Here is a 24,943-nt window from a genome sequence, read left to right as displayed (position 1 = left end):
TTATTTATATTGTAATACAAAGTGACCTAAACCCCGACAAACACACGGCGCCCCCTCCCCGCACACGCCCTGCACTCAGTAATCGCACTCCACGTCAGTCAAAACTACCAGCACTTCACAGACATATTTGCGATCGCAGGCGCCACGTGACCCCTGCCGCCGACCAATGGCAGAGCGGCAGCTGCAGGACCGGTTTACGCCGGTAGGAAGATGCTAAGAGCGGAGAGAAGGAAGGGGGAGGGAGAGCGCGGCGAGAAATGACGTCACAGGGGAGATGGGCGGAGCGATACGCTAGGGAAAATCTAGAGCTTACGCCTTAAGGGAGGCAGTTAGCCAATCAGAGAAGGCCGGGCCACACCCAGGGGAGGAGGCTGACCAATCAGAGACGAGCTTTGACAGAAGGCTGCTTGTGGTACATTCCTTGCACTTCCCAGATTGGAGATAACACGTAGTAAGTGCAGCTCGGCGCTACTCTCCGTACAAACCGAATTATAACGGCCCCGGATCGTCCGCCTGCAGCCGGAGAATGGCGTATCCTGGATACGGAGGGGTAAGTGGCTCTCCCAGGGGGGAGCTGTGTGCCCACATGGTGTAGTGCGCCCCTACTGGCGTCCTCCATCCCCGGAGGAGGCGCATTGTGGTCGGGCGGTATCTGTGTGCGTGCAGTACGTCCGTACCTTACACACATGGGGCACGTTTATCACATACCCCCATAATAGGGCAGGCCAGGACATGCCCGCCAACCAAAGGGCCCCCATCATCCCCTTAAAGAGGTATTCCAACCTCCAACATGTATCCCCCCCCCCCAGGGCTCACCCCACATGGTGTATGGGGCAGGGAATGTATAGTCACATATGGGGATTATTAAACATAGCCGTGCGACAAAACCTGCAACCGCTAGGTGTGTATGTACCTGAACACTCCTCTGCGGCTGTGTTGGGAACCGGTGTCTTCCATGCTGGCCGACTGACCCCCACTGGTTTAAATCTGGCCGAACGTACTAAGTTTTGGCGCGACCAGCTGCCCATCTGACGTGTATGGGGGTCCCCTGACATTAGGGAGAAGGCGTTCATAGCTGAACATGGCCGACTTGGGGAGATGGGTGGCCGCTAGAGGTTTCCGTCAGTGACTTTCTCCCCGTTCAGAACACGCGCATGCTCGGCTGATCATGCGTGTGCGCAGGGGGTTGGGTTCAGCGAACGCCTGTCTGAAATCTTTGCCAGCTTTAGAGATACCGCCTGGCCCGTGGGTACTGTAGGTGTTATCCGCTGATTTCTGAGATACCAGCCGAACGCCTCAGTGACTGCCATAACCTGTGCCAGCGGAGTGGACTGGTGCCCGCGATGTTCTACACCCATCCTGTGTGATTTCCGTACACCAGGGATCCGACGACCCAGCTGTTCTGAAACTACAACTCCCAGAATCCTCCTTTCACCTCTATGGAGTTACAAGAACAGCCAAGTAATTGGGCATGCTGGGAGTTGTAGTTTCACAGCAGCTGGAGCGCGGAAGGTTGCCGATCGCTGCTGTACATGGTGGATAACCATGGCGGCAGATTTCTGCTCTCAGCCAGTTGTCTCCATTACCAGCCGCTCGTCTCTGTCCTGATACCCGTTTTTGCTTCTCTTCCAACTTGACGGATGGATACATCAGGAATGCCGGGGGCTGCTCGTACACGTTCCCGTCGCAGGAAGGAAAGCCGATATTGTAACCAGTTTCACAGACGTTTTTCCTTTCTTACCTGGAGGCTCTATAGCCAGTCTATAAGGGCCCCAGACTGTAACGTACCGACGGTGTTCGGTGTCGCCACCCACCAGAGGAATTGTGCAGCTCTTATTGGATCTCCATCGGGCAGAGGCTACTGCCAGATAGCGGCAGAGGCGGTGTAGTCTCAACTTTAGTAATGTGTATTTGGGTATTTGACCCATGAGGGGGCTTCTGTAGTGGCTGGAGCTGCTGTAAAGAGGGGCTTCCATTCTGGAGATGCTGGTGCAGGCATGTCTGACATGGTCACCCATTAAAGGGGTTGTCTGGGTTCTGAGCTGATCCCAGGCAACCCCCCCCCCCAACTAGAGTAAGGCCTGTATTACACCAACAGATTATCTGACCAATAGTTGGTGTGTATAACAAAAGATCTGTCTGTGTAATTGGGCATCATTTTTTTCTTTTCTCTTTACGTACTGTTTTTTGCGTTCCATATACGGACCGTATACGAAACAATTCGTTTCAATGGATCCGCAAAAAAACGGAAGGTACACCGTATGTCTTGCGTTTCTGTTCAAAGATAGAACATGTCCTATTATTGTCCACATGAGACAAGGATAGTAGTACAGTTCTATTAGGGGCCAGCTGTTCCGTTCCACAAAAAGCCATACGGTTGTGTGCAAGAGGCCTAATATTGGCCTTGGTGGTGAATAGTGTAAATCGGGGACCCGCAACCTCCGGCACTCCAGCTGTTGTGAAACTACAATTCCCAGCATGCTCTATTCATTTCTATGAGATTTCTTCAAAGAGCAGAGCAAGTATGCATGCTGGAGTGCCGGAGGTTGCCTACCCCAGGTGTGAGTGGTGTTGGGGTGTGTGTGTGTGTGTGTATATGGATATAGATATAGATATTTTTATTTTAATTACGGTAGTTTTTATCTTCATAGTCACTTGCATTATGACGCTGTGCTCCCACAAACCAGCAGTAAAATGCATCGAGATCGAGAGGACTCCTGAGGTCTCAGACATAATGCAGAGGACTGAAGGATTTTACTGCTGATTTGTGGGAGCACTGCGTCAGAGTATGAAGATAAAAATTACCGTACATAACCGTACTCGGCACCACTTGCACTATTCTTCGCTTAGGGCTTGTTCACACGACGGCAGAATTTTGGAGCTGAAAACTTGCTAGAAGCCGTGAACGTTCTGCCTCCCATACATTTCAGCCACTAGACCGCTCTGCGATCCTCAGCGCAGCCTCGCACTGAGGAGCATCGGAGGCAGAAAGGACTCGCACTGAGGAGCATCGGAGGCAGAAAGGACGCGGCCGCTGGCGGGTGCCAAATTCCACTGGGAAAAAAGCTGTCATATGATTGGGCCCTTACTCTAGTTTGGAGGCTGTTTTAGAGCTAAAAGATTCACTTTAAGGCCTGATGCACACTACCGCGCTTTTTGCAGATCGGATGTGGACCCAGTACACACAGAACCTGTCCTAATCACACAGGAGGACAAGTTACTTCAGAGCAGTTGGGTAAAGAGCTCACTTGTCAGAGGTTATTGTCCTGAATACAGTTTAATGTGATTTTCAGATTAATCTCTGTAGGAATCAGGGTGGATTTGATTTAAATCATAGTTTTCTACATAAAGACTAATTCTTGCTGGTATAACTTATAATATGCAAGTAGATGAAGATTTTTAGAATAACAACTTTTCATATTAGTTTGATTAGGTTGATTTTGCATTCATAGGTTTGTAGCAGTTAGGATTAAGGTCTTTTTCTCAACTCTGTTCATGTTATAACATTTTTGCTGTGAAGAGGCCTGTGATCTCTGCTGAGTCAAATTCAGTTTTGAGAACTGCAAAAGTAAACAAAGCATCTGTGATGATATCTTGTAGGCAGAGAGACTGCCCAATAATCTTCAGCTACTTTCACACTTGCAGCAGTGTGATCCGGCGGGCAGTTCCGTCGTCGGATGATGTCAACTGATCAATGCATTGAGAAAATTTGCAACCTCTTAAAAGGATGCATGGCAGGGTTAAACAAAAAAATAAAACTGTTACCGGTGCTCCAAGCTCCCTTCTCCTCCGCTACCAGTCCCTGCTGGACCGGAGGTATGACGTGCCTTCTACACGGCTGGCTGTGGTGCCGTGTGCATCCTGCCTGGCAATATGAAAAGGGGTTCCTGGTCTCGAAGAATAGGAGGTTTCCAAGTTATGTTGATTACAGGCTAACTGCAAGGGTGTTGTTGAAATAATAGAAAAACCCTTTAACTCCTCTTCCGATGCAGCACTGCCGCTTTAAACCCCCCCCCCCCCCCCCGCCAGGCTGGCATAGATTTCAGTGATTTTAAATGAGTCGGGATGTGCGGGTCTCGGACACCTTTTTATTATAGTTTTAAATTGTTGCATAAAATAGGGCCTATTAAACAATTTGTGACTTTCTGGTGCGGGGGAGTGGGGCTTAATAAAGCTTCCTCAGTGTCCCAAAGCTCTTCTGAGCGCTGTGCTTCGTTGTTCTTTAGGTTTTGGATCTTAGCGCAAAAGTAGGATGGATCTGCTGTGGGATCTAACCCTGGGTTCACACCTGAGCGTTCTGAAAGGAGCGCTCTGTATGCGCGATTGTACCGGCGTTTGCAATCGCGCATACAGAGACAGGCGAACGCCCATTGTTGCGCGTTCCCGAAAGTCTATGTACGGGAACGCGCGACAAGACGCCCCAAAGAAGCTCATGTACTTCTTGGGGCGTCGGGCGTTTTACAGCGCGATCGTACGCGCTATAAAACGCCCAGGTGAGAACCATTCCCATAGGGAATCATTGGTTTCTCCTTGTTGAGTGTTTTACAGCGTGTAGGAACGCGCTGTAAAACGCTCAGGTGTGAACCCAGCCTAAGATGAATAAACCAGTGGGTCCATTTTAATAAAAATTCAGGATTACTCACCGGTAATCTGTTTTTCATGAGCCCATGACAGCAGCCTTGAGAGAGACCGTCTCCATCTAGGACAGGAAACAGGAACTTTCGTGGAGAGCTCTTAAGGAGGGACTCTGCCCCTGTAGCACCAGTTAATTACGAGAACTTGTCCTAAACACACTTTTTTTTGGGGGGGAAGGGACTTTGCACCTTTCATTTATATACATTTTTTATTTTATTTACATAAGTACCGTATTTAATGCATGTGAAAGTGAAACATTGGGTGGGAATAAATCCTGGGTGCTGTCATGGGCTCATGGAAAAGCGATTACCGGTAAGTAATCCTGAATCCCCTACTCCCATGACCGCACCCTTGAGAGACGACTAGAACTAGCTTTGGGGGGACGACAAAGACGACTACAGCTTGTAACACTTTCCTTTCGAAGGGTAGACTATCATTAGAATCTAAATCTAACTTGTGGTTACAAAAAAAAATGCATGGCGACTTCCATGTAGCTGCCCTACAAATTTGCTCTAAAGATGCATTGGCCCTTTCTGCCCATGAAGTAGAAATTAATCTGTTTGAATGAGCACCGAAACCCAAGGGGGGACTTTCGCCTGCTGAGGAATAGGCCAAAACGATAGCCCCTACTATCCATCTGGCTAGGGTTCTAGATTAAACCTTATTACCCTTATCCCCCCCCCCAAACTGCACAATAAGCTTAGAGGATTTCCTCCACTGACTGGTGACATTCGGATAATGAGACAGGCTTCTTTTAACGTCTAGACAATGGAGCCTCCTTTCCTCTCATTCTTAGGAGATTGACACAAAGATGGGAGAACAATATCTTGGGACCTATGAAAAAGAGAGACCACTTTGGGAAAAAAGATGGGTCCGGTTTAATGAGCACTCTGTCCCCCAGGATGTTAGTATAGGGAGGAGAGGTTGAAAAGGCAGAAATCTCATCCCACTCTCCTAGTTGAGGTGATGGCCACCAAAAAAGCAGTTTTAAAGATAATGTTTTAATAAATCGTTTAGCGGTTCAAAAGGAGGCGCCATCATCCTACCTAGACAACCTAGATTCAGATCCCACGGGGGAACAGAAGACCTAATTACAGGTTTAATTCTACTTACTGCTTTAAAGAATCTCCTAATCCAAGGATGATTGGCAATGGGGAAATCAAAAAAGGCACTCAGCGCAGAGACCTGTACTCTAATGCTGGGTTCACACGGGCGTTGCGGGTGCATTGCTGGAAATGTGCGATTTTAATTTTTTAACTTTTTGTTATTTTATTTTTTTTCCCCGCGAGTGCAAAGCGTTTTAATGCGTTTTGCACACGCGTGATAAAAATTGGCATGTTTGGTGCCCAAACCCGGACTACTTCGCAGAAGTTTGGATTTGGCTTGGGTGTAGTGTAAGCTACTAGAGGACAGGAGGAAGAAACACTAGGCCCTGGATCTCCCAAAACACCAGGGCCTAGTGGGTCCGGAGTGCCGGCAACTCCATACACCGGATGCCCAGAACCCCCCGACTGACGAGCTGAAGATGGCCCCAGATAGCAGCCGGCTCTGACATATGTCAAACTCATGTCCCCCGAGTGCACTACAACTCCCATCATCCTGATAGCTGTAGTATGCCAGGCAGATGGATTTAGTTTGCACGCTGGGGGCTTGACAACCTAGTAGAGAGTCTTCGCCGCACCAGGTAACCCCTTAACCTGGAACACATGCGGGGTTCCTGCAGCCTAATCTTTAGCTCTCCACTATAGGTCCTATACATAGGACAGGAAACAGGAACTGGTGCTACAGGGGCAGAGCCCCTCTTTGAGCTCTCCACGAAAGTTCCTGTTTCCTGTCCTGCTCTCTCAAGGCTGCTGTCATGAGCGTAGGGGAGGATCCAGCACCAAGAAGAAGTTGTTGGAATTAAACTTTCTATGTGTGAAGGTAATCGTGATATATGGAAGGGATTACAATAGGAGAAGATTACAATTGAAAGGAGGCTGTAGGAACCTGTATGGTGTCTGTAGCCTGGATACAGGATGAGATACGGCCTCCGGCCTGGATACAGGTCCTGGACACTGATAAGTCACTGAAGCTGGCGTCCAGGCTGGTCCCATAAATGATCAATGAACCATAAATCTGGTGACCGGGCAGGACAAAGGAGTGGTGTAATCTGGAGAAGACGTTCCTGGGAGACCCTTGCTGCTGAGAAATGCCAGTTGGAAGCCCGGCCATGACTGGCATTTCTATCTGGGTGTGTTTTATTAATGGTTTGTGTAAAAGCTTTAATTGCACGGATCACTTTGGTCAGAGCTGAGCACATTAGGCGCCTATTAGTCCTCAGGGGTATCACTAATTCCTGGAGGGTGAAATGTAATTGGCTTGGTTCACAGGATAATAAATACAAGACCTTTTTATATAATCCGAATCCACCACCACTACCTGACAAGCGTCCACTTCTCCCTTTACACCAGTGTTCTCACTCAGTGGTCGGACGTCTTGGAGCTGACTTCTCTGAATTGTGATTGCCTGTTGAGTGTTTGACACTGGCAGTGTGTGTAAAGCGGCCATTAAAGGGGGTATCCGACCCCTGAAATGCCCCCTCAAATATACCTGGGCCCCTCACAGACAATATACTTGCCTTTGTTCCCGGCACCTGCGTTGCTCCTGGTCTCCACACGGCTGCCGCTGCTTCTCCCCATTTGTGGCTGAAGGCATCGGGGGGGTGGGAAATTCTGCCAACGGTGGATGGGGACAAGCCTCCCTAGCATCGTGTCCATCAGATTCTAGCTTATTCAGACTGTAGTTGTCTCGTGACTAAGTTTGAACCTAGCGGTTACGGATTTATATTGGCGGGGTCTGACACCTGGGACCCCCGACAATCAGCTGTCAGAGGCTGACTCTTTAAGAATGCTTCGGTCTCTTCCTAAGGGCTCATGCACACAAACGTATTTTGTTTCCGTGTCCGTTCTGTGTTTTTTTTGGGGTGTGTTTTTTTTTTTTTTTTTTTTTTTTTGCGGACCATAGTGGAACCATTCACTTCAAAAACTGAATATAAAATAACTCTGCTTTTCTCTTTTAACACATAAACATAGGAAACTGTATTAAGGCTATTAGCAGGTTTAGGCTACTTTCACATTTAGCGTTTGGGGCTCCGCTTGTGAGTTCCGTTTAAAGGCTCTCACAAGCCGCCCCGAACGCATCCGTACTGCCCTAATGCATTCTGAGTGGATGCGGATCCGCTCAGAATGCATCAGTATGGCAGCGTTTGTCCTCCGCTCAGCAGGCGGACACCTGAACGCTGCTTGCAGCGTTCGGGTGTCCGCCTGGCCATGCGGAGGCAAACAGATCCGTCCAGACTTACAATGTAAGTCAATGGGAACGGATCCGTTTGAAGTTGACAGAATATGGCTCAATTTTTAAACGGACCCGTCCCCCATTGACTTTTAATGTAAAGTCTGGACAGATCCGTCTGAGCTACTTTCACACTTAGATTTTTTTCTAAAATATAATGCAGACTAATCCGTTCTGAACGGATCCCATCGTCTGCATTATATGAGCGGATCCGTCTGGGCAGACCCCAGACGTATCCGCTCTGAACGCAAGTGTGAAAGTAGCCTTAGCTGTATACATACACGCACCTAAAGAATTATTAGGAACACCATACTAATACGGTGTTGGACCCCCTTTTGCCTTCAGAACTGCCTTAATTCTATGTGGCATTGATTCAACAAGGTGCTGATAGCATTCTTTAGAAATGTTGGCCCATATTGATAGGATAGCATCTTGCAGTTGATGGAGATTTAAGGGATGCACATCCAGGGCACGAAGCTCCCGTTCCACCACATCCCAAAGATGCTCTATTGGGTTGAGATCTGGTGACTGTGGGGCCATTTTAGTACAGTGAACTCATTGTCATGTTCAAGAAACCAATTTGAAATGATTCGAGCTTTGTGACATGGTGCATTATCCTGCTGGAAGTAGCCATCAGAGTATGGGTACATGGTGGTCATGAAGGGATGGACATGGTCAGAAACAATGCTCAGGTAGCCCGTGGCATTTAAACGATGGCCAATTGGCACTAAAGGACCTAAAGTGTGCCCAGAAAACATCCCCCACACCATTACACCACCACCACCAGCCTGCACCATTACACCACTACCACCAGCCTGTAACAAGGCATGATGGATACATGTTCTCATTCTGTTTACACCAAATTCGGACTCTACCATTTGAACGTCTCAACAGAAATCGAGACTCATCAGACCAGGCAACATTTTTCCAGTCTTCAACAGTCCAATTTTGGTGAGCTCGTGCAAATTGTAGCCTCTTTTTCCTATTTGTAGTGGAGATGAGTGGTACGCGGTGGGGTCTTCTGCTGTTGTGGCCCATCCGCCTCAAGGTTGTGCGTGTTGTGGCTTCACAAATGCTTTGCTGCATACCTCGGTTGTAACGAGTGGTTATTTCAGTCAACGTTGCTCTTCTATCAGCTTGAATCAGTCGGCCCATTCTCCTCTGACCTCTAGCATCAACAAGGCATTTTCGCCCACAGGACTGCCGCATACTGGATGTTTTTCCCTTTTCACACCATTCTTTGGAAACCCTAGAAATGGTTGTGCGTGAAAATCCCAGTAACTGAGCAGATTGTGAAATACTCAGACCGGCCCGTCTGGCACCAACAACCATGCCACGCTCAAAATTGCTAAAATCACCTTTCTTTCCCATTCTGACATTCAGTTTGGAGTTCAGGAGATTGTATTGACCAGGACCACAACCCTACATGCATTGAAGCAACTGCCATGTGATTGGTTGACTAGATAATCGCATTAATGAGAAATAGAACCGGTGTAGCTAATAATTCTTTAGGTGAGTGTATATAAGCTATGCTAGCAACCTATCACAGGTCCTAGCTGGCCGGCTACAGTAAGTTCCTTGTATTAGCTTTCTGTGCATGATAAATGCCATTTGCTGAAGTGAGACGACCCGTTTTTAAGAGTAACTTATCTTTCATAAGACTTTTGAAGTGTTAGAAGTTATGAGATCGGTGGGGGGGTCTTTGTGCTGATACCTTTAATAAGGGGTACCCTATTAGGGGCCCAATGTATGTAGGAGAAGGACTGTACCAGAGGTGTTATGCTCGACCGTAATGGCTGCCCAACAAATTATTGTTCAGCTGACAGTTACCCAATGAGTGCAGAGACTTGGGATTTTCCGCAGTGGGTTTTCATACGGCAGCATTTTACAATATCTGGTCCTCCCCATGGCTTTTGTTTCCTGCTTGGCTGCAGAAATGAGGTGACCATATACCCCATGTGACTGCTGGGGCATCGATTAAGCCAAATTGGGTGGGTTTTGGCCATGGCCACCGTGACTCATTCCCGAGTGGCTCCACCTCCTTGACTCCTGAAAGGTAACTTACAGGAACATCCTTTCATATTGCGCATGCGCCGGCCGGCTGTCTTTAGTTGCCCGGCGCATGCGCAATATGAAAAGCTGTTCATCTGCCCATAATGGGCAGAGCAGTGCGCAGGTGCGGGCCAGTTCCCAGCCCGCCGTCCTCCTGGTGCCGCTCGTGACATCCGCCGGCTGGAGGTGTGTTTTTCTGGGCACATCGCCCAGTAAAGCCGCCCCTGGGCACCTTCAGAAGGTAATTTGCATAAGTTTAAAAAGTGTTATTTTCATTATCTGGGCGAGGGACACATAAGAGAAAGGTATGATCGTAATGAGGGTTAAAGAGTCTATAACCTGATCTGAGCGGTCTAAAACGCTCAGATTAGGTGAAAGACTCCCTTTAAAGGGGTTTTCTTGTTGTCTGTTCAGGGTAGGCCATCAATATCTGATCTTTAGTGGTCTGACTAACAGTTCCCCCATCCTCCGCCCGCCCCCTGCCGATCAGGTGTTTGAAGAGGTTGCCGCCTCCTCACATCGCTATACGTTGTATAGTGGCTGTACTTGGTATTGCAGCTCATCCCCATTCACAAATAGACCATAGGATGAGTGATGTCACAGGACATTATTACTGGAACACGTGTATGTAGGAACAGGCATCCTCAAACTGCGGCCCTCCAGCTGTTGTAAAACTACAACTCCCACAATGCCCTGCTGTAGGCTGATACCTGTAGGCTGTTCGGGCATGCTCGGAGTTGTAGTTTTGCAACAGCTGGAGGGCCGCAGTTTGAAGATGCCTGATGTAGAACCTGGCCGTTCCCTCAAGACTGCGGTGTTGGGCCACATTCACATTCCCGCTTGGAGATCCGGCAGGCTGTTCTGGCACAGAGCAGCCTGCCGGATCCTGTACTTCACCGCCGGATCCCCATTGAGTGCAGTGAGGCTAGCGGTGATCCGTCCACTTCCCAGCATAAGGCCTCATTCTCTCACATTTTCACAGACTGTGCTGAGTGCACAAGCGCACGGCGTCATTGGTTGCTATGATGCCGTGCGCTTTGTGCCGCTGTACAGTAATACTCATATGATCTATACGAGTGTATTACTGTACAGCGGCGCTTATGCACTCAGAACAGCAGTCCAGGTGAATGAGGCCTAAATGCCGATTTCAGACGGACAAAACAGTTGCGTGCATTTGCTCCGGATCAGGCAGCTGGATCTCCTTAACGGAACATAGCCTTAAAGGGGTATTCCCATCTCAAGGATCTAGCGGCCAGAGGTGGTTTGGAACTGCAGGAACAGCCAAGTGGGCTGTACTACTGCGTGTTTCCATAGCTCCTGTGCAAGTGAATGGGAGTTAATGAAATGAGCTTTGCAGATTTTTTTTTTTTTTTTTAGTACTTTTATTTCTGCCGCATGTGAATGTGCGATCAAATATACTCCATTTACCTGAATTAAAGGCGAGTGGATTTGATGAGGAAAACAGTAGAATCTGCGCCTAAATTTGGGGAAGAAAATATGCATAAACTATGCTGCTGCTGTGTGCATAGGCCCTTACCAGGGTGTGAACAGCAGGCTCGGGCCTTGCACACATCACGCAGCACCTGCTCCTGATAACTCATCTATTTAAGGTCTCTGGTTCTTGTTTCCCCAGCCCCCCACCCCACCCCCATCACCAGTTTGTCGCGCTTTATTCTTTTCCAGGAAACCAGTGCAAAAAAGAACTAATGTTTAACAAGGGGGCTTTGTATACGTCCTCCCATGTTTTATTGTAATATCTAAGCACTCTTATTGGTGGACTTATGGTTCATACTGACAAACTGATTTATACTCTACACTACACTATAATATCCACTTTTAAAGGTTGTCACCTGGAATCTGGTACTTGTGTTGCACACCATAGTCAGAATTGACATCTTTAACTAAACAGGATCTTGAGCTTGTGTGTACCATGGGTAAAATTGGGTGTCCCTCTAGCCTGATTGGCTAAAAGGGGTCACCTGATCGGCCCTGTCCTGATTGTGACAGGTCCTCCTTACGGGTGGTAGCCTGCAGAACTGGCAGATTATCGTCATTGTGCACCTTCTGTTCCTGTTGCTCAGCAAGACCCTAGAGAGCTTCTCTCTCTCGAGATCCGGCCGGTGTCTAAAAATGACAGCGCGAAGGCTGCCACCGACTCTGCCATGTTCTCCTATCAATGTTCACTGTATTATACTTTGGCTGGTCATTTTCATGTTCCACCTTCCCTGCTCTGAGCGGACGCCCCCTTTTGTCAGAGGTGGCTTCCTGATTTGGGTGGTTTTGGTAGTTTTAGGCAGCGGACTTGGTTGACCGGGGTGAGTGTGCAGCCATTGATTGTGATAGGTCTGTTGGGGGGGGGCGGGGGGTTGAGCAAAATGGGGGAAAGATGATGGGGAAACGGTTTTACCGATATTCTGTATTTTGACCATTATCGGTATCTGCATCTATTTTGCCGATATTCTGGTAACTTGTTGGGAACACAGATCGCGCTGCTCTCGGCGCTCTCCGTTCTCCCTCAGCAGCACAGGGGAGAAGGAAGCAGCGTCTCCCTCCCTCTGTGCTGCCGCCAATGAGAGGAGGGAAGAGAAGGGGAGGGGCTGTGGCCACTGCGCCACCAATGAAGATAAATCTCTCATTTATTCATATACAGGGGGCGGGAGCCGGCTATGCGATTCTGCAGCTCCCGCCCCATGAGCAATAGCTGCGATCTGCGGTAGTTAACCCCTCAGGTGCCGCGGATCGCAGCTACCGCTCATAGAGGTCGGGAGTCGGCTATGTGATTCTGCAGCCAGCTCCCGCCTCCTGTTATTAATGAGAGATTTCTCTTTATTGGTGGCGCAGTGCGACCCCCCCCACCCCAGTATTAAAAACATTGGTGGCGCAGTGCGCCCCCCCCCCCCCCCCCAGTATTAGTCATTGGTGGCAGGGGCCACAGGATCCCCTCTCCCCTGCTCAGTGTAATCCTGGGGCTCCGATCGGTTACCATGGCAGCCAGGACGCTATTGAAGCCCTGGCTGCCATGGTAAGCTCCATGCTGCTGTGTGCACAAAAATTTACAAAAAAAAAAAAACACGTTAACAAACATATAAATTTTCTGCAGATTTGTGTAGGAATTATAATTTTTTTTAATGAAAATTCCTAGAATATCGGTATAAATTATTGGCTATCGGCCTGAAAGTTCACAAATTATCGGTATCGGTCCTAAAAAATCTATATCTGTCGATCCCTGAAAGATGATGAATTCTGTTTTATCCATGTTAAGTTTTAGAAAGGTAGAGGGGAAGGAGGATATGGAAGATGAGGTTTTGGAAAAGTGGGAAGAGTAAGATGAAAGGAAACATTGTTTGCATAACTATGTCTGTAATTACCTTTTGGTTCCATTCTGGTATTATTCAGTACGTGCACTTAAAGGGCTTCGGTCACCCCCAATTTAGCCATTTTCATTATCGGACATTAGCTATTTGCTAATGTCAGATGAGTCCATATATATCACTGTTACCTGTCTCTGTGCTGTAATTTCAGTAAAAATCGTACTTTTATAATATGCAAATTACTTCACTACCAGCAATTTGGGCAGTTACTTGCTGGTAGCCGCAGCATCCTAGGACTATAAACGCACCCCCTCCTCCACTTGATCAACAGGGCCAGTGAGCGCTCTCCTCCTCTCGCTGGCCCTCTCTGCCCATAAAATCTCGCTATGATCTACTGGCCCCCCACAGCTGGGAAAAGCGACAACCAGATTGGAAGTGTGCACTGAGTGGTTGTCGCTTCCCACCCCCCATAAGGTTTGAGCCTGGACTGGAGGCCATCGATGTATGAAGTGTCGGTGGAGGCAAATCTTTATGCAAATCGGGCTTTTCCATGATTTTCCGCACTTCACCTGCTGCCTGATCTCGGTGACAACTCAGGTTGTTGAAACAGATGAAGCCGCTTCTTTGTCTGTTTCTGAGAAAGTTGGATGATGACTGTAACGGACCGTTTCGGCAGACAAGGGGTTAAAATCCATTTAGGCGATATGCCCCTTTCTGAGAGACAGGCACAGCTACTGCAGAACACCAAACTCCCGAACTGGATACAAAATAGCACTCCAAACTGGAAACTCGCGAATAGCTGCCAGCAGACGAACAGGAAAAGCATACAATCAGCTTACACTCCTGGCAATCAGTCTCCAACAGCATACAAGGAATCCCCCCCCAATAACGAGACAAGGCTCCGTGTTGAGGGTCCAGCAGTGGTCTGACGTGCTGGCACACCCAGCCTGGTTTTTATTACAGTTCTTGCAAATACAGGACAGATACAACACATCCCCACAATGCATCATGGTTTCCGCCTCTGTCCCGGAGACAACCGAGGGCAATCCAATTATCTCTCAGGACAAAGGGAAGTCGCCAATACACATGTGGAGACAACAGGACAGACATCACCATTTAAACACACAATGGGACAATAGAAACGCACCCACACAATTTATAAATTCCATTTTATAAAACATATCACAGAAACCCCAAAACATGCAATAACCCCATAACTAATATATCCTCGGAACCGGGGGATCTGGGTGAACCACATATCCAAAATTCACCCACATCCGTTCAGTAGTTTGGAAGATACAGTTACACTGAAAATATACAAGTTATACAGAAAATAGTCACTAATAAATGTGTCCCCTGTTTGGTAGTTTCAAACTACTGAATGATGTCTCTGTGCACCAAATACAGGCAAGATAGCACCGTGTTGAAAAGTCAGAACAGTGTCTGTGAGTTAAAATGGCCGCCATCTATTGTTCTCACCATGTGCTTCATCCAAGCAAGTAAGGCAAATGATGCAATCCAGGGACAGAGGGCTCCGTCCCAAGTGTCTTAAGACCCAATAACTTAAGGGACCATAATCCCAGGGCAGGAGGCTGGCAAACAGCCCCCTCCAAAACACCGTGGCGAGGTTGGTTTCGCCACAATGACCAATATGCTGGCCGCTGTGACCATTATCTGCCAGCTTTCTGGCACTCCTGAATGGCAAATCTGGGTAACCATTCAATGCCACGTCCTCTGCCTCATGCCTTTCCTTCACTAAGCAGATTTGCCGTTCAGGAGTTTAGGAAGCTGTGAGAGCTCTGCAGGCAGCAATACTGGCTGTCACCCAGCTTTCCCACTGACATAGAATTCTGTAAGCTATCCTGGTATCTTCAGATGAATATTATCACGTGACAGTATATCGTCACTTGCCCTTTTCTTCCACTTTCTACTCCATTGCCAGGAAGCTTGGGTGCAAAGGTTATTAGAGGGGTTCTCCTGCTATAAAAGTAGGGTGTCGTAGTCTGCTGATGTGTGGACGACTCATATGAAATACGTTTTTGATTGATCTTCTCTCCGCTCCCCCTTTCTACAGCCGTATGGAAACATGAACCCACAAATGGGAATGATAGGGCAGACAATGGCACCGAATCTACACGGCGGCTTCTATGGACAACCCCAGTATGCTGCAAGCGATCCGATGTGGAGCTACTTCACAGCAGTGGCTGGACAGGTAAGATCTGTACATGTCATGTCCTCTTACAGCGTTTTTTCTAGAGTCTCTGCTTTCTCTGCATCTGTCACGCCCCCTCCAAATTGATTGACAAGGCCAGACAGGCGTGATGACGTTTTCGCTGCCTGGACTTGACAAAGTGCAGAGGGCACGGCAGTTGCAGAGAGAGCAGAGCCTCTAAGTGTAACGGCAATGCCCCCGTTGCTCCTAGAGGCTCATTTGCATATAGTAAAAAATAATCTTTCTCAGCAATGTGGGCACATGGGACCAACACAGATGCCCTTAGCCACTAAGAGCACCTCCAACACGTTAGGCAAATTCATAGGTGCAAATCTGCTGACAGATCTCCCTTTAAAAGGATTCTGTCAGAAGTTTTTGACCATGCTGAACTGCTAACGACACTAGGTAGTAGCTGAGAACAGTGCAAACATACCTTCTTGCAGAGCTTTTATTATCAGGAGTAGTGTGGATATGAGCTTTAATTCTTCCAGTTTCTGGTCCTTCAACTGCCCTGGAGGCGAAGCTTTACTGTGAAGTGCTGTCTACCTTGAGCTGCATCTGAGCGACAACTCTAGTGGTCTCCTGGTTGGATGCTACAGCTGTCACTCAAAGGGGAGGGGCCTTAATGCAACTCGGTGAAGGGAGCTCTTCACAGTGAAGCGCCGCCTGCAGTGCACTTTCAGGAGCAGAATGGGCAAAATAAAAGTTCATATTCACACTACCCCCTGAAAATAAAAGCTCTGCAAAGGTACAGGTGTCCTCTTCCCAGCCCCCACCTAGTGCTGTCTGCAGTTCTACATTGTTAGGTTTGCTGACAGGCTCCCTTTAAGGGTACATTCACACGACCCTAGTGCCAACGTGCCCATGAGTGCACAATGGCACCACGGTAGGGTGAATGTTCACATGTGCGTTAGAGGCTCTGTTCGGGGCCTTCGTCACAGATCGGAAATAGTGGAGAGAAAAGTCTCGCCTACAGGGCAAACCTTCTCCAGTATGGACCCCATTATAGTCAAGGGGATCAGTTCAGCTCCATCCCTGTCAGTTGTGTGCCATATGCCGTTATTTTTGTTGTTCTGCTCCTATAACCGAACAGAAGAATGGAAATAGATAATGCTGATGTGCACGTGCCCTAATACTGGAGTGTCTGAGTGTTGCCGGGCCTCTGGTGGGTTAGCGGGAGGCGTCAAGAGTTTTTAGTTTTCAGCTGCTCCGGGTTTGGAGCCGTTCTGATGGCTTCATTATTGGGAGTTTTTACATCAGTAGTTCCCTAAAGTTCTCCGCTCCTCATCATAGAGACGTTGATGCAGTATGTTTTAGTTCCTGCTAAGGGGGACCTGACCTGTTTCTACCATTCATGGTAGCCTTTCACAAGAGGCCTGAAGATCTGCTTTTCTTCTGTTTGCAATGGAAATTCTGATAAAGGGTAAATGATGAATGGTGTAATGTTATGTCATATCCTGTGTGAGGAAATGCTTGTACTTCTCAGAGCTCGTTCTGTACATGTCTTACAAATAAGATCTTCTAGGAAGTCTAGAGGGAAAACGGATACCCTGTTAGCCCAGTACAAGGCCTGAGGGCCGTCACTTAAAGGAGTTATGCACTCCTTTCCAGATCTATGACTGGTGTGACCCAATTTGGTTATGGTAATACTTGCCTAATGCCCGGCACTGGGTCCCGACTCATGGTCCCTCACTGGCCGCTGCTCCCCTTGCACCATGTGAAATGGTCGCATGACCCAAGGAAAGCAGATCACTGCTGCGGCCAGTGATTTGGCTGCAGCTGCATCAACAAAGTAGTGAAGGCCAGGGAGCGAATGAGTTGAGACTCAGTGCCAGGGATTAGGCAAGTATGATCACCAACTTGGGTCACGTCTGGTGCGTTCCTGATAAATGCTTGACATGTAAAAGGATTTTTAGGGATGTAAAGGGGTTGTCCGAGTTATGAAAAAAAATATAGCACTGAAAATATGATAGCAAGTTTTATACAAAACAAAAAATATATATATTTCCTAATTTCCCTGGTTCTTTTCTGGCCCTTTGTTTACATGCAATTAAAACAATCTCTGCCCCTCCCCCTGCACTGCTAAGGGAGTGGATACAAGAGCTGCTATGAGTGCTGGGAGAATCGACAGCAACTTGTAATTGTAGAACTACAAGTCCCAGCTGTATAATGACACTGCTAATACACACGGGATCTCCCCCCTACCTTCTTGTGCAATGCTCTCTAGTCTGTCAGATACTGTGCCTAGAATTGTCACTGCTGCAGCTAGCCAGTCTGTGCAGCTGAAGGGGTTAAGAATCTTAGGAGAGAGAGAGCAGTGAAGGGGGGCGTGGCCATTTATCAGAGCAGAGAGAGAAGCTGACATCGCAGGTCATGTGACCCTCAGTGAAACCTGAGGAACCAGCCACTGGAGATAGTGAGTTAATTGGAAAGCTGTTATTTTTGCTTAGTTAGGAACATGGAAAAAAAAATAACTCTGATAACCCCTTTAAAGATATTCCAGGTGCTGTCCCTTTAAGAGAGACCTCTTTAATTTAGCAATTCTGTATTTGTTTCTGTAAAAACCAGTATGGGCGCTGATGCATCTCTCACAAACCACACCTTATCTGTAGATCAAGCGCCCCTTTGGTCAACAGTTTTGCAGCCAAGTATGCATGTGCTGTGATGAGGAAGATGGGAGAAGGCGGTTCCCAGATGCCTGGCAGGGGCTCATCTCTCCTGACATCTGCGATCGGGTGAGAGGCGGCAGGCTGCCAGACACATTAGACCGGGTCCATATCACCGTTCTGTTTTCCATTCTTCTGATTCATCAGCAGAACAGAAAACGCCAGGAAAAAAAAAACGTATTTTGTATCTTTACCATCCGTCGTGCTCCGTTATGTACATTTTGCATCTGGTTTAACAATTTCCGTCTAAGGGTACTTTCACACCTGCGGCAGAGGATCTGGCAATACGGACGCAAACTGATGGCATTTTTCAGATGGAAATGCATTAAAACACCAGATCCGTCTCTCCAGTGTCATCCGGAAAAACGGATCCGGTATTATTATAGTTTTTTTTTTAAAGGTCTGCGCAGACGTGAAAACCAGATCCGTTTGCCGGTACACTTAGAGCCGGATCCTGCATTAATGCACTTCAATGTAAATTAATGCTGGCATTCCGGCAAGTGTTCAGTATTTTTTAGCCGGAGATAAAACTGCAGTATTTTCTCCGTCCAAAAAAAAAAACGTAAGAGGGACTGAACTGATTCATCCTGAACGGAATGCTCTCCATTCAGAATGCATTAGGATAAAACTGAGCAGTTTTTTTCCGGTATTGAGCCCCTAGGACAGAACTCAATACCGGAAAAAAAAAACGCTAGTGTGAAAGTACCCTAAGTCTTTCTGCAACTGCTACAAATTGAAAATGAACTTTTACAATGCTTCAGTTCTAGATGAATGCTTTCTTGCCTGTAATCACTTTTGGGTGTGTTTTTAACTAAATGCTCTTCTGTAGGATGGTGAAATTGACGCTGAAGAACTGCAGAGATGTTTAACCCAGGCTGGAGTTAGTGGCACCTATTCCCGTAAGTCCATTATACCCTGGTTACTGTCAGTACGGCGGTTTTACATGGAACATCGTTCTTAGATGTGTGGTGTGTGAGGGTTAAATAGATCCTGCACCCACTACCAAGAAAGCTGTGGATAAAACTCATGTTGGGTAAGCCCTCATGCACACAACATGGAGGCTGTGTGGCAGCATATGTGGCATCATACAGCTCTGTGCCAATGAGCTTTACGAACCTCCACATGCCCGAGTACAGCGCTCCGTCAGGTGCCATGTGGATCACGTATAATGGCTCCACACAAAGCTTAGCCGCAATATGACCGTGTGCACGAGGCCTTAGCGTAGGGAATAATGTTCTTGGTGATGTCACTGTGAAAGCGGTTAGGATGAAAACAGGGATCGGCAACCTTCAGCTCTCCGGCTGTGGTGAAACTACAACGCCAAGCATGCACATCTGCCTGACTGTTCTCAAAACTCATAGAAGTGAATGGAGCATGCTGGGAGTTGTAGTTTCACCGCAGCTGGAGTGCCGGAGGTTGCTGACCCCTGGTGTGCAACATCTGGTAGTGCTCCAGTGTTATCTGTGCGAGCCAGATGTCTTTCTAATGAGCTTTGATGGGGGGGGGGGGGGGGTGTATAGATTTGTATATGTTAAACTGAGTGGATCGAAGAGGCGCTACTGTCAACATGTTTATCACATTACCCTATAGGCCATTATGCTATGCATTTAAAAAATAAAAATAAAGTAGATGGGTTTTCTGCATATATCCTTTTTGGGGGTTTTCAGGGATTTTAATATTGACAACTTACTCTCCGGATAGGTCATTAGTATCAGATTGGCGGGGGTCCGACAACCGGGACACCCGCCGATCAGCTGGATGAAGGGAAGGCCGCACTCCATGCTGCCGCAGCCGTCCCTTGTTTGTATGGTTGTTGCAATACCAAAATTTTCATTCGATTTCCGATACCATAAAAAAGATACTTGATACCATTCAATACCACACGAAAAAAATAAAACTCCAAAAAAGCATTTTATGGAACGTCCGGCCGATAATCAAACAGTCTGATCCTATTTTTTTGGGGGGACAAGGTGACTAAAAAATGGCGTTCACCACAGATATTTTTTTTATATTTTAATAGTTTGCACTTTTATGGGCGTGTCTATGTAATATATTGTTTATATATAAAATTGGGAAAGGGGTGATTTAAATGTAATATTTTGGGCTTTGTTTTGTTTTTATTTTATTTATTTTTTACTTTTTATTTAATAATTATTAGCCCCCTTAGGGGCTAGAACCTGGGATCTTTTCATCCTTTGTCCTTTTCACCCTAATAAAGCTCTATTAGGGTGAATAGGACTTCACGCTCTCCCTTCTTCCCTGTCCATAGTACACACAGCAGCAGGGAGACTACCATGGCAGCCAGGGCTTCAGTAGCGTCCTAGCTGCCATGGTAACCGATCGGAGCCTCAGGATTACACTGCTGGGGCTCCGATCAGAAGCTGCCACCAATGAGGAGGAGGGGAAGGGACCCTGTGGCCACTGCAACCAATGACTTTAATACTGGGGGGTCGCACTGCGCCACCAATGAAGATACATAACCTTTTAATACAAATACAGGAGGCGGGTGCCGGCGGCAGAATCACATAGCCGTCACCCGACCTGTATGACAGGGCGGTGCTGTCCGTGGCAGTTAACCGCTGCACCTGAGGGGTTAACTGCCGTGGATCGCAGTGCCCTGTCAGAGGTCTGGTACTGGCTATGTGATTCTGCCACCGGCACCAGCCGCGTACAAAAGTATTGATAATTCGATACCCACTACAACCCTACTTGCTTGTTTACCTGCTTGCCGTCGACATCGCAGCGGTCAGCAGGCGTAATTACAAGCCGTCCCATTAATTTACTACACGACTCTGTAGTATTCAAGTGTATAGGAAGGAGCCGTCCAATAGAAGCGAATAGGAAGGCTTGTAATTGCACCTGCTCGCCACTGCGCTGTCTACGGCAAGCAGGTAAACAATTGCACGGAGCGCGGCCTTCCCTACATCCAGCTGATCGGCGTGGGGTCCCGGTTGTCGGGGCCCCCCCCCCCCCCCCCCCCCCTGCCGATCTAATATTGATGACCTATACTGAGGATAAGTCATCAATATTAAAATCCTGGCAAACCCCTTTAATGTAACCCTGGAATATCCCTGTGCTTATCTCTCTGCGGTGGAGGTGTGATTATATTAGCTTGCTCAGGGCAGTATCTCTGATTGCTGGTAATCATTGACTATGACATGCAGATAACCTTTCGTAGCACCTTTTTAGAGATCTATAACTTTGTGTCTTGTCTTTGCCAGGAGTTTTAAACTGGTTTAATACTGATTACTAGGGATGAGTGAATCGAGTTCGGATGAAGCATCCAAACTCGGTTGGCATAAAACTTTGTTGTAATGCTGTACAGTATTAGAATGTATTGGCTGCGATGAGCCGAAGTTATTACTTTGCAAAGTGTTGCGAGACTTTATGTAAAACTTTTTGATTTATTGCTGTAAAAAACCTTAGTACTGAACTCTGGTTCAGTTCCAAGTGGTACCTCCCGCTCCGTAGAGTATTACAACTAAGTTTTATGTGAATCGACTTCAGATGAAGTATTCAAAGTCGATTTGCTCATCCCTACTGATGACCTATGTTGAGGACAGGTCATCATTATCTGATTGGTGGGGGTCCGACAACCCCGTCTGTCAGCTGCTTGAACAGGCTGCAGTTCTCCAGATAGTGTTGTTGCCTCCTCGCAGCTTTTGCTTTTTTTTTTTTTTTTTTTGATGTGACTATTTGCAGGTTTGTACTGAGTGGATTGTGTATTCAAGTAAATGTCAAAATTTTATTGTCTTATTTTCTTTCTATTTCAGCCTTCAGTCTAGAGACCTGTCGGGTTATGATTGCCATGTTGGATGTATCCTTACACAGAATAGAAAGTAAAATATGAAAGTTTGTTGTCATTTCAAACACTTGGCATAGGCAGATGCCATAAATGCAAAAACAAGATTGCTGAAATGAGAAATGTAGATTTGCTAATATAAATTGCATGTAAAAAAAAATATATTTTAAAATGTAATTGCTGGGCCAAAAGGTTGAAATTGCAGGAAGCCTTTGACGTTCTGCCTAGTAGCAACCAAATACACATATACAGTCAGGTCCATAAATATTTTGAAAACACAATTCTAAAATGTTTGGCTCTATACACCACCACAATGGATTTGAAATAAAACAAACAAGATGTGCTTTACCTGCAGACTGTCAGCTTTAATTTGAGGGTATTTACATCCAAATCAGGTGAACAGTGTAGGAATTACAACATTTTGCATATGTGCCTCCCACTTGTTAAGGAACCAAAAGTAATGGGACAGAATAATAATCATAAATCAAACTTTCACTTTTTAATACTTGGTTGCAAATCCTTTGCAGTCAATTACAGCCTGAAGTCTGGAACGCATAGACATCACCAGACGCTGGGTTTCATCCCTGGTGATGCTCTGCCAGGCCTCTACTGCAACGGTCTTCAGTTCCTGCTTGTTCTTGGGGCATTTTCCCTTCAGTTTCTTCTTCAGCAAGTGAAATGCAGCTCAATTGGATTCAGGTCCGGTGATTGACTTGGCCATTGCATAACAACATTCCACTTCTTTCCTTTAAAAAAAACTCTTTGGTTGCTTTTGCAGTATGCTTTGGGTCATTGTCCATTTGCACTGTGAAGCGCCGTCTGATGAGTTCTGAAGCATTTGGCTGAATATGAGCAGATAATATTGCCCAAAACACTTCAGAATTCATCCTGCTGCGTTTGTCAGCAGTCACATCATCAATAAATACAAGAGAACCAGTTCCATTGGCAGCCATTCATGCCCATGCCATGACACTACCACCACCATGCTTCACTGATGAGGTGGTATGCTTAGGACCATGAGCAGTTCCTTTCCTTCTCCATACTCTTCTCTTCCCATCACTCTGGTACAAGTTGATCTTGGTCTCATCTGTCCATAGGATGTTGTTCCAGAACTGAAGGTATTTTTAGATGTCATTTGGCAAACTCTATCCTGGCCTTCCTGTTTTTGAGGCTCACCAATGGTTTACATCTTGTGGTGAACCCTCTATATTCACTCTGGTGAAGTCTTCTCTTGATTATGGACTTTGACACACATACACCTACCTCCTGGAGAGTATTCTTGATCTGGCCAATTGTTGTGAAGTGTCTTTTCTTCACCAGGGATAGAATTCTTCGGTCATCCACCACAGTTGTTTTACGTGGTCTTCCGGGTCTTTTGGCGATGCTGAGCTCACCGGTGCTTTCCTTTTTTTTTAAGGATGTTCCAAACAGTTGTTTTGGCCACGCCTAATGTTTTTGCTATTTCTCTGATGGGTTTGTTGTGTTTTTTCAGCCTAATGATGGCTTGCTTCACTGATGGTGACAGCTCTTTGGATCTCATCTTGAGAGTTGACAGCAACAGATTCCAAATGCAAATAGCAGACTGGAAATGAACTCTGGACCTTTTATCTGCTCATTGTAATTGGGATAATGAGGGAATAACACACACCTGGCCATGGAACAGCTGAGAAGCCAAGTATCCCATTACTTTTGGTCCCTTAACAAGTGGGAGGCACATATGCAAACTGTTGTAATTCCTACACCATTCACCTGATTTGGATGTAAATACCCTCAAATTAAAGCTGACAGTCTGCAGTTAAAGCACATCTTGTTTGTTTCATTTCAAATCCATTGTGGTGGTGTATAGAGCCAAAAATGTTAGAATTGTGACCATATCCCAATATTTATGGACCTGACTGTATACGTTGCAATGGAGTGGAAAAAATCAGCGGCAAATATAGGGGGGAGGAATCTGCAACTTGTAGAACCACAGTAATCACCAGCACACTAACACACCCTTTTTTTCACAAGACACTTAGCTAGACAATTGATAGCAACACACTGAGCATGCTCGACCTAACAAAGGTTTAGAACTATAGGTCGATGACACTACATTGTTCCGCGCGGCTCTGGGCCTGACGTCACACAGCGCGTCAGGTCACGGCGTGCGTACGTCAGGAGGTCAGTCCAGCGTGGGACCATGGACTTGCTGTGGTGTCCGGAGGCCCCCTGCTGGAAAGTTGAGTATTCAGAGCACATTGCGGGCCAGCGGGAGTAATAGCAAGCGCTTCACTCCCGCTCCGTGGTCACGTGACACAAACTAATCCTCGATGCAAAAAATTTGTATCAAGGATTTTCTTGTCGTATTATTCTTTAATTGAGTACTCGTTGCAGCCCTAATGTAGACCTTTGAGGACAATTGTTATTGCTGCATTGTACTTATTTTGAGCTAAAAATATATTTTTTCTATTGGTCTTTTATTTAAAAAAAAAATGTTGAGCCCCTTTCTCTGTACAGCCTTGATATTCTGTAGTAGAAGGCTCTGTATTTTTAAATTTATCCCATCAGGCAGCTCAGCTGACGGCAAGTGTTTGAGCTATTAGTAATTTAGAGAGATGCACAAAGTGAAAGTACGATTCACACAGCTGGACAGTTAATCCTTTCAGACAGAACAGCACAATATTTTTAATAAAAAAACAATTATTTTTTATTTTTAGCCCAAAATGAGTAAAATGCAATTACAAAAAAATCGCCCCCAAAGGTGTACATAGCCTTTAAAGCTTGCAGACTAAGCCTTTCTTCACACAAAGTTGGTGAACTACATTTGGCGCTTACATCTGGAGCTTTTGACTCCAGATATATCCATTGGACTTCAATTATACAGCAAATGCCAGTGTCAACATCTTTTCTTTAATATTTTTATTTTTTCATTTATAAAACCGTTTAGTAGACT

The 24,943-nt window shown here is 46.5% G+C and overlaps 1 protein-coding gene across 1 annotated transcript in view; it reads left to right on the top strand.

The window, feature by feature from the left end:
• The first annotated feature begins 392 nt into the window (after positions 1-392).
• The window catches only part of GCA (grancalcin), a 43,024-nt gene continuing 18,473 nt past the window's right edge, over positions 393-24,943 (top strand). The window contains exons 1-4 of the mRNA XM_044303096.1: positions 393-550; positions 15,406-15,543; positions 19,039-19,108; positions 21,983-22,026. Coding sequence (XP_044159031.1) covers positions 527-550; positions 15,406-15,543; positions 19,039-19,108; positions 21,983-22,026 — 276 coding nt within the window. The 5' untranslated portion in view covers positions 393-526. The remainder of the gene's footprint in view (positions 551-15,405; positions 15,544-19,038; positions 19,109-21,982; positions 22,027-24,943) is intronic.

The sequence above is a fragment of the Bufo gargarizans genome, chromosome 8, assembly GCF_014858855.1.
Source record: "Bufo gargarizans isolate SCDJY-AF-19 chromosome 8, ASM1485885v1, whole genome shotgun sequence".
Classification (NCBI taxonomy): Eukaryota; Metazoa; Chordata; class Amphibia; order Anura; family Bufonidae; genus Bufo; species Bufo gargarizans.
This window is presented reverse-complemented; position numbering and strand designations above follow the sequence as displayed.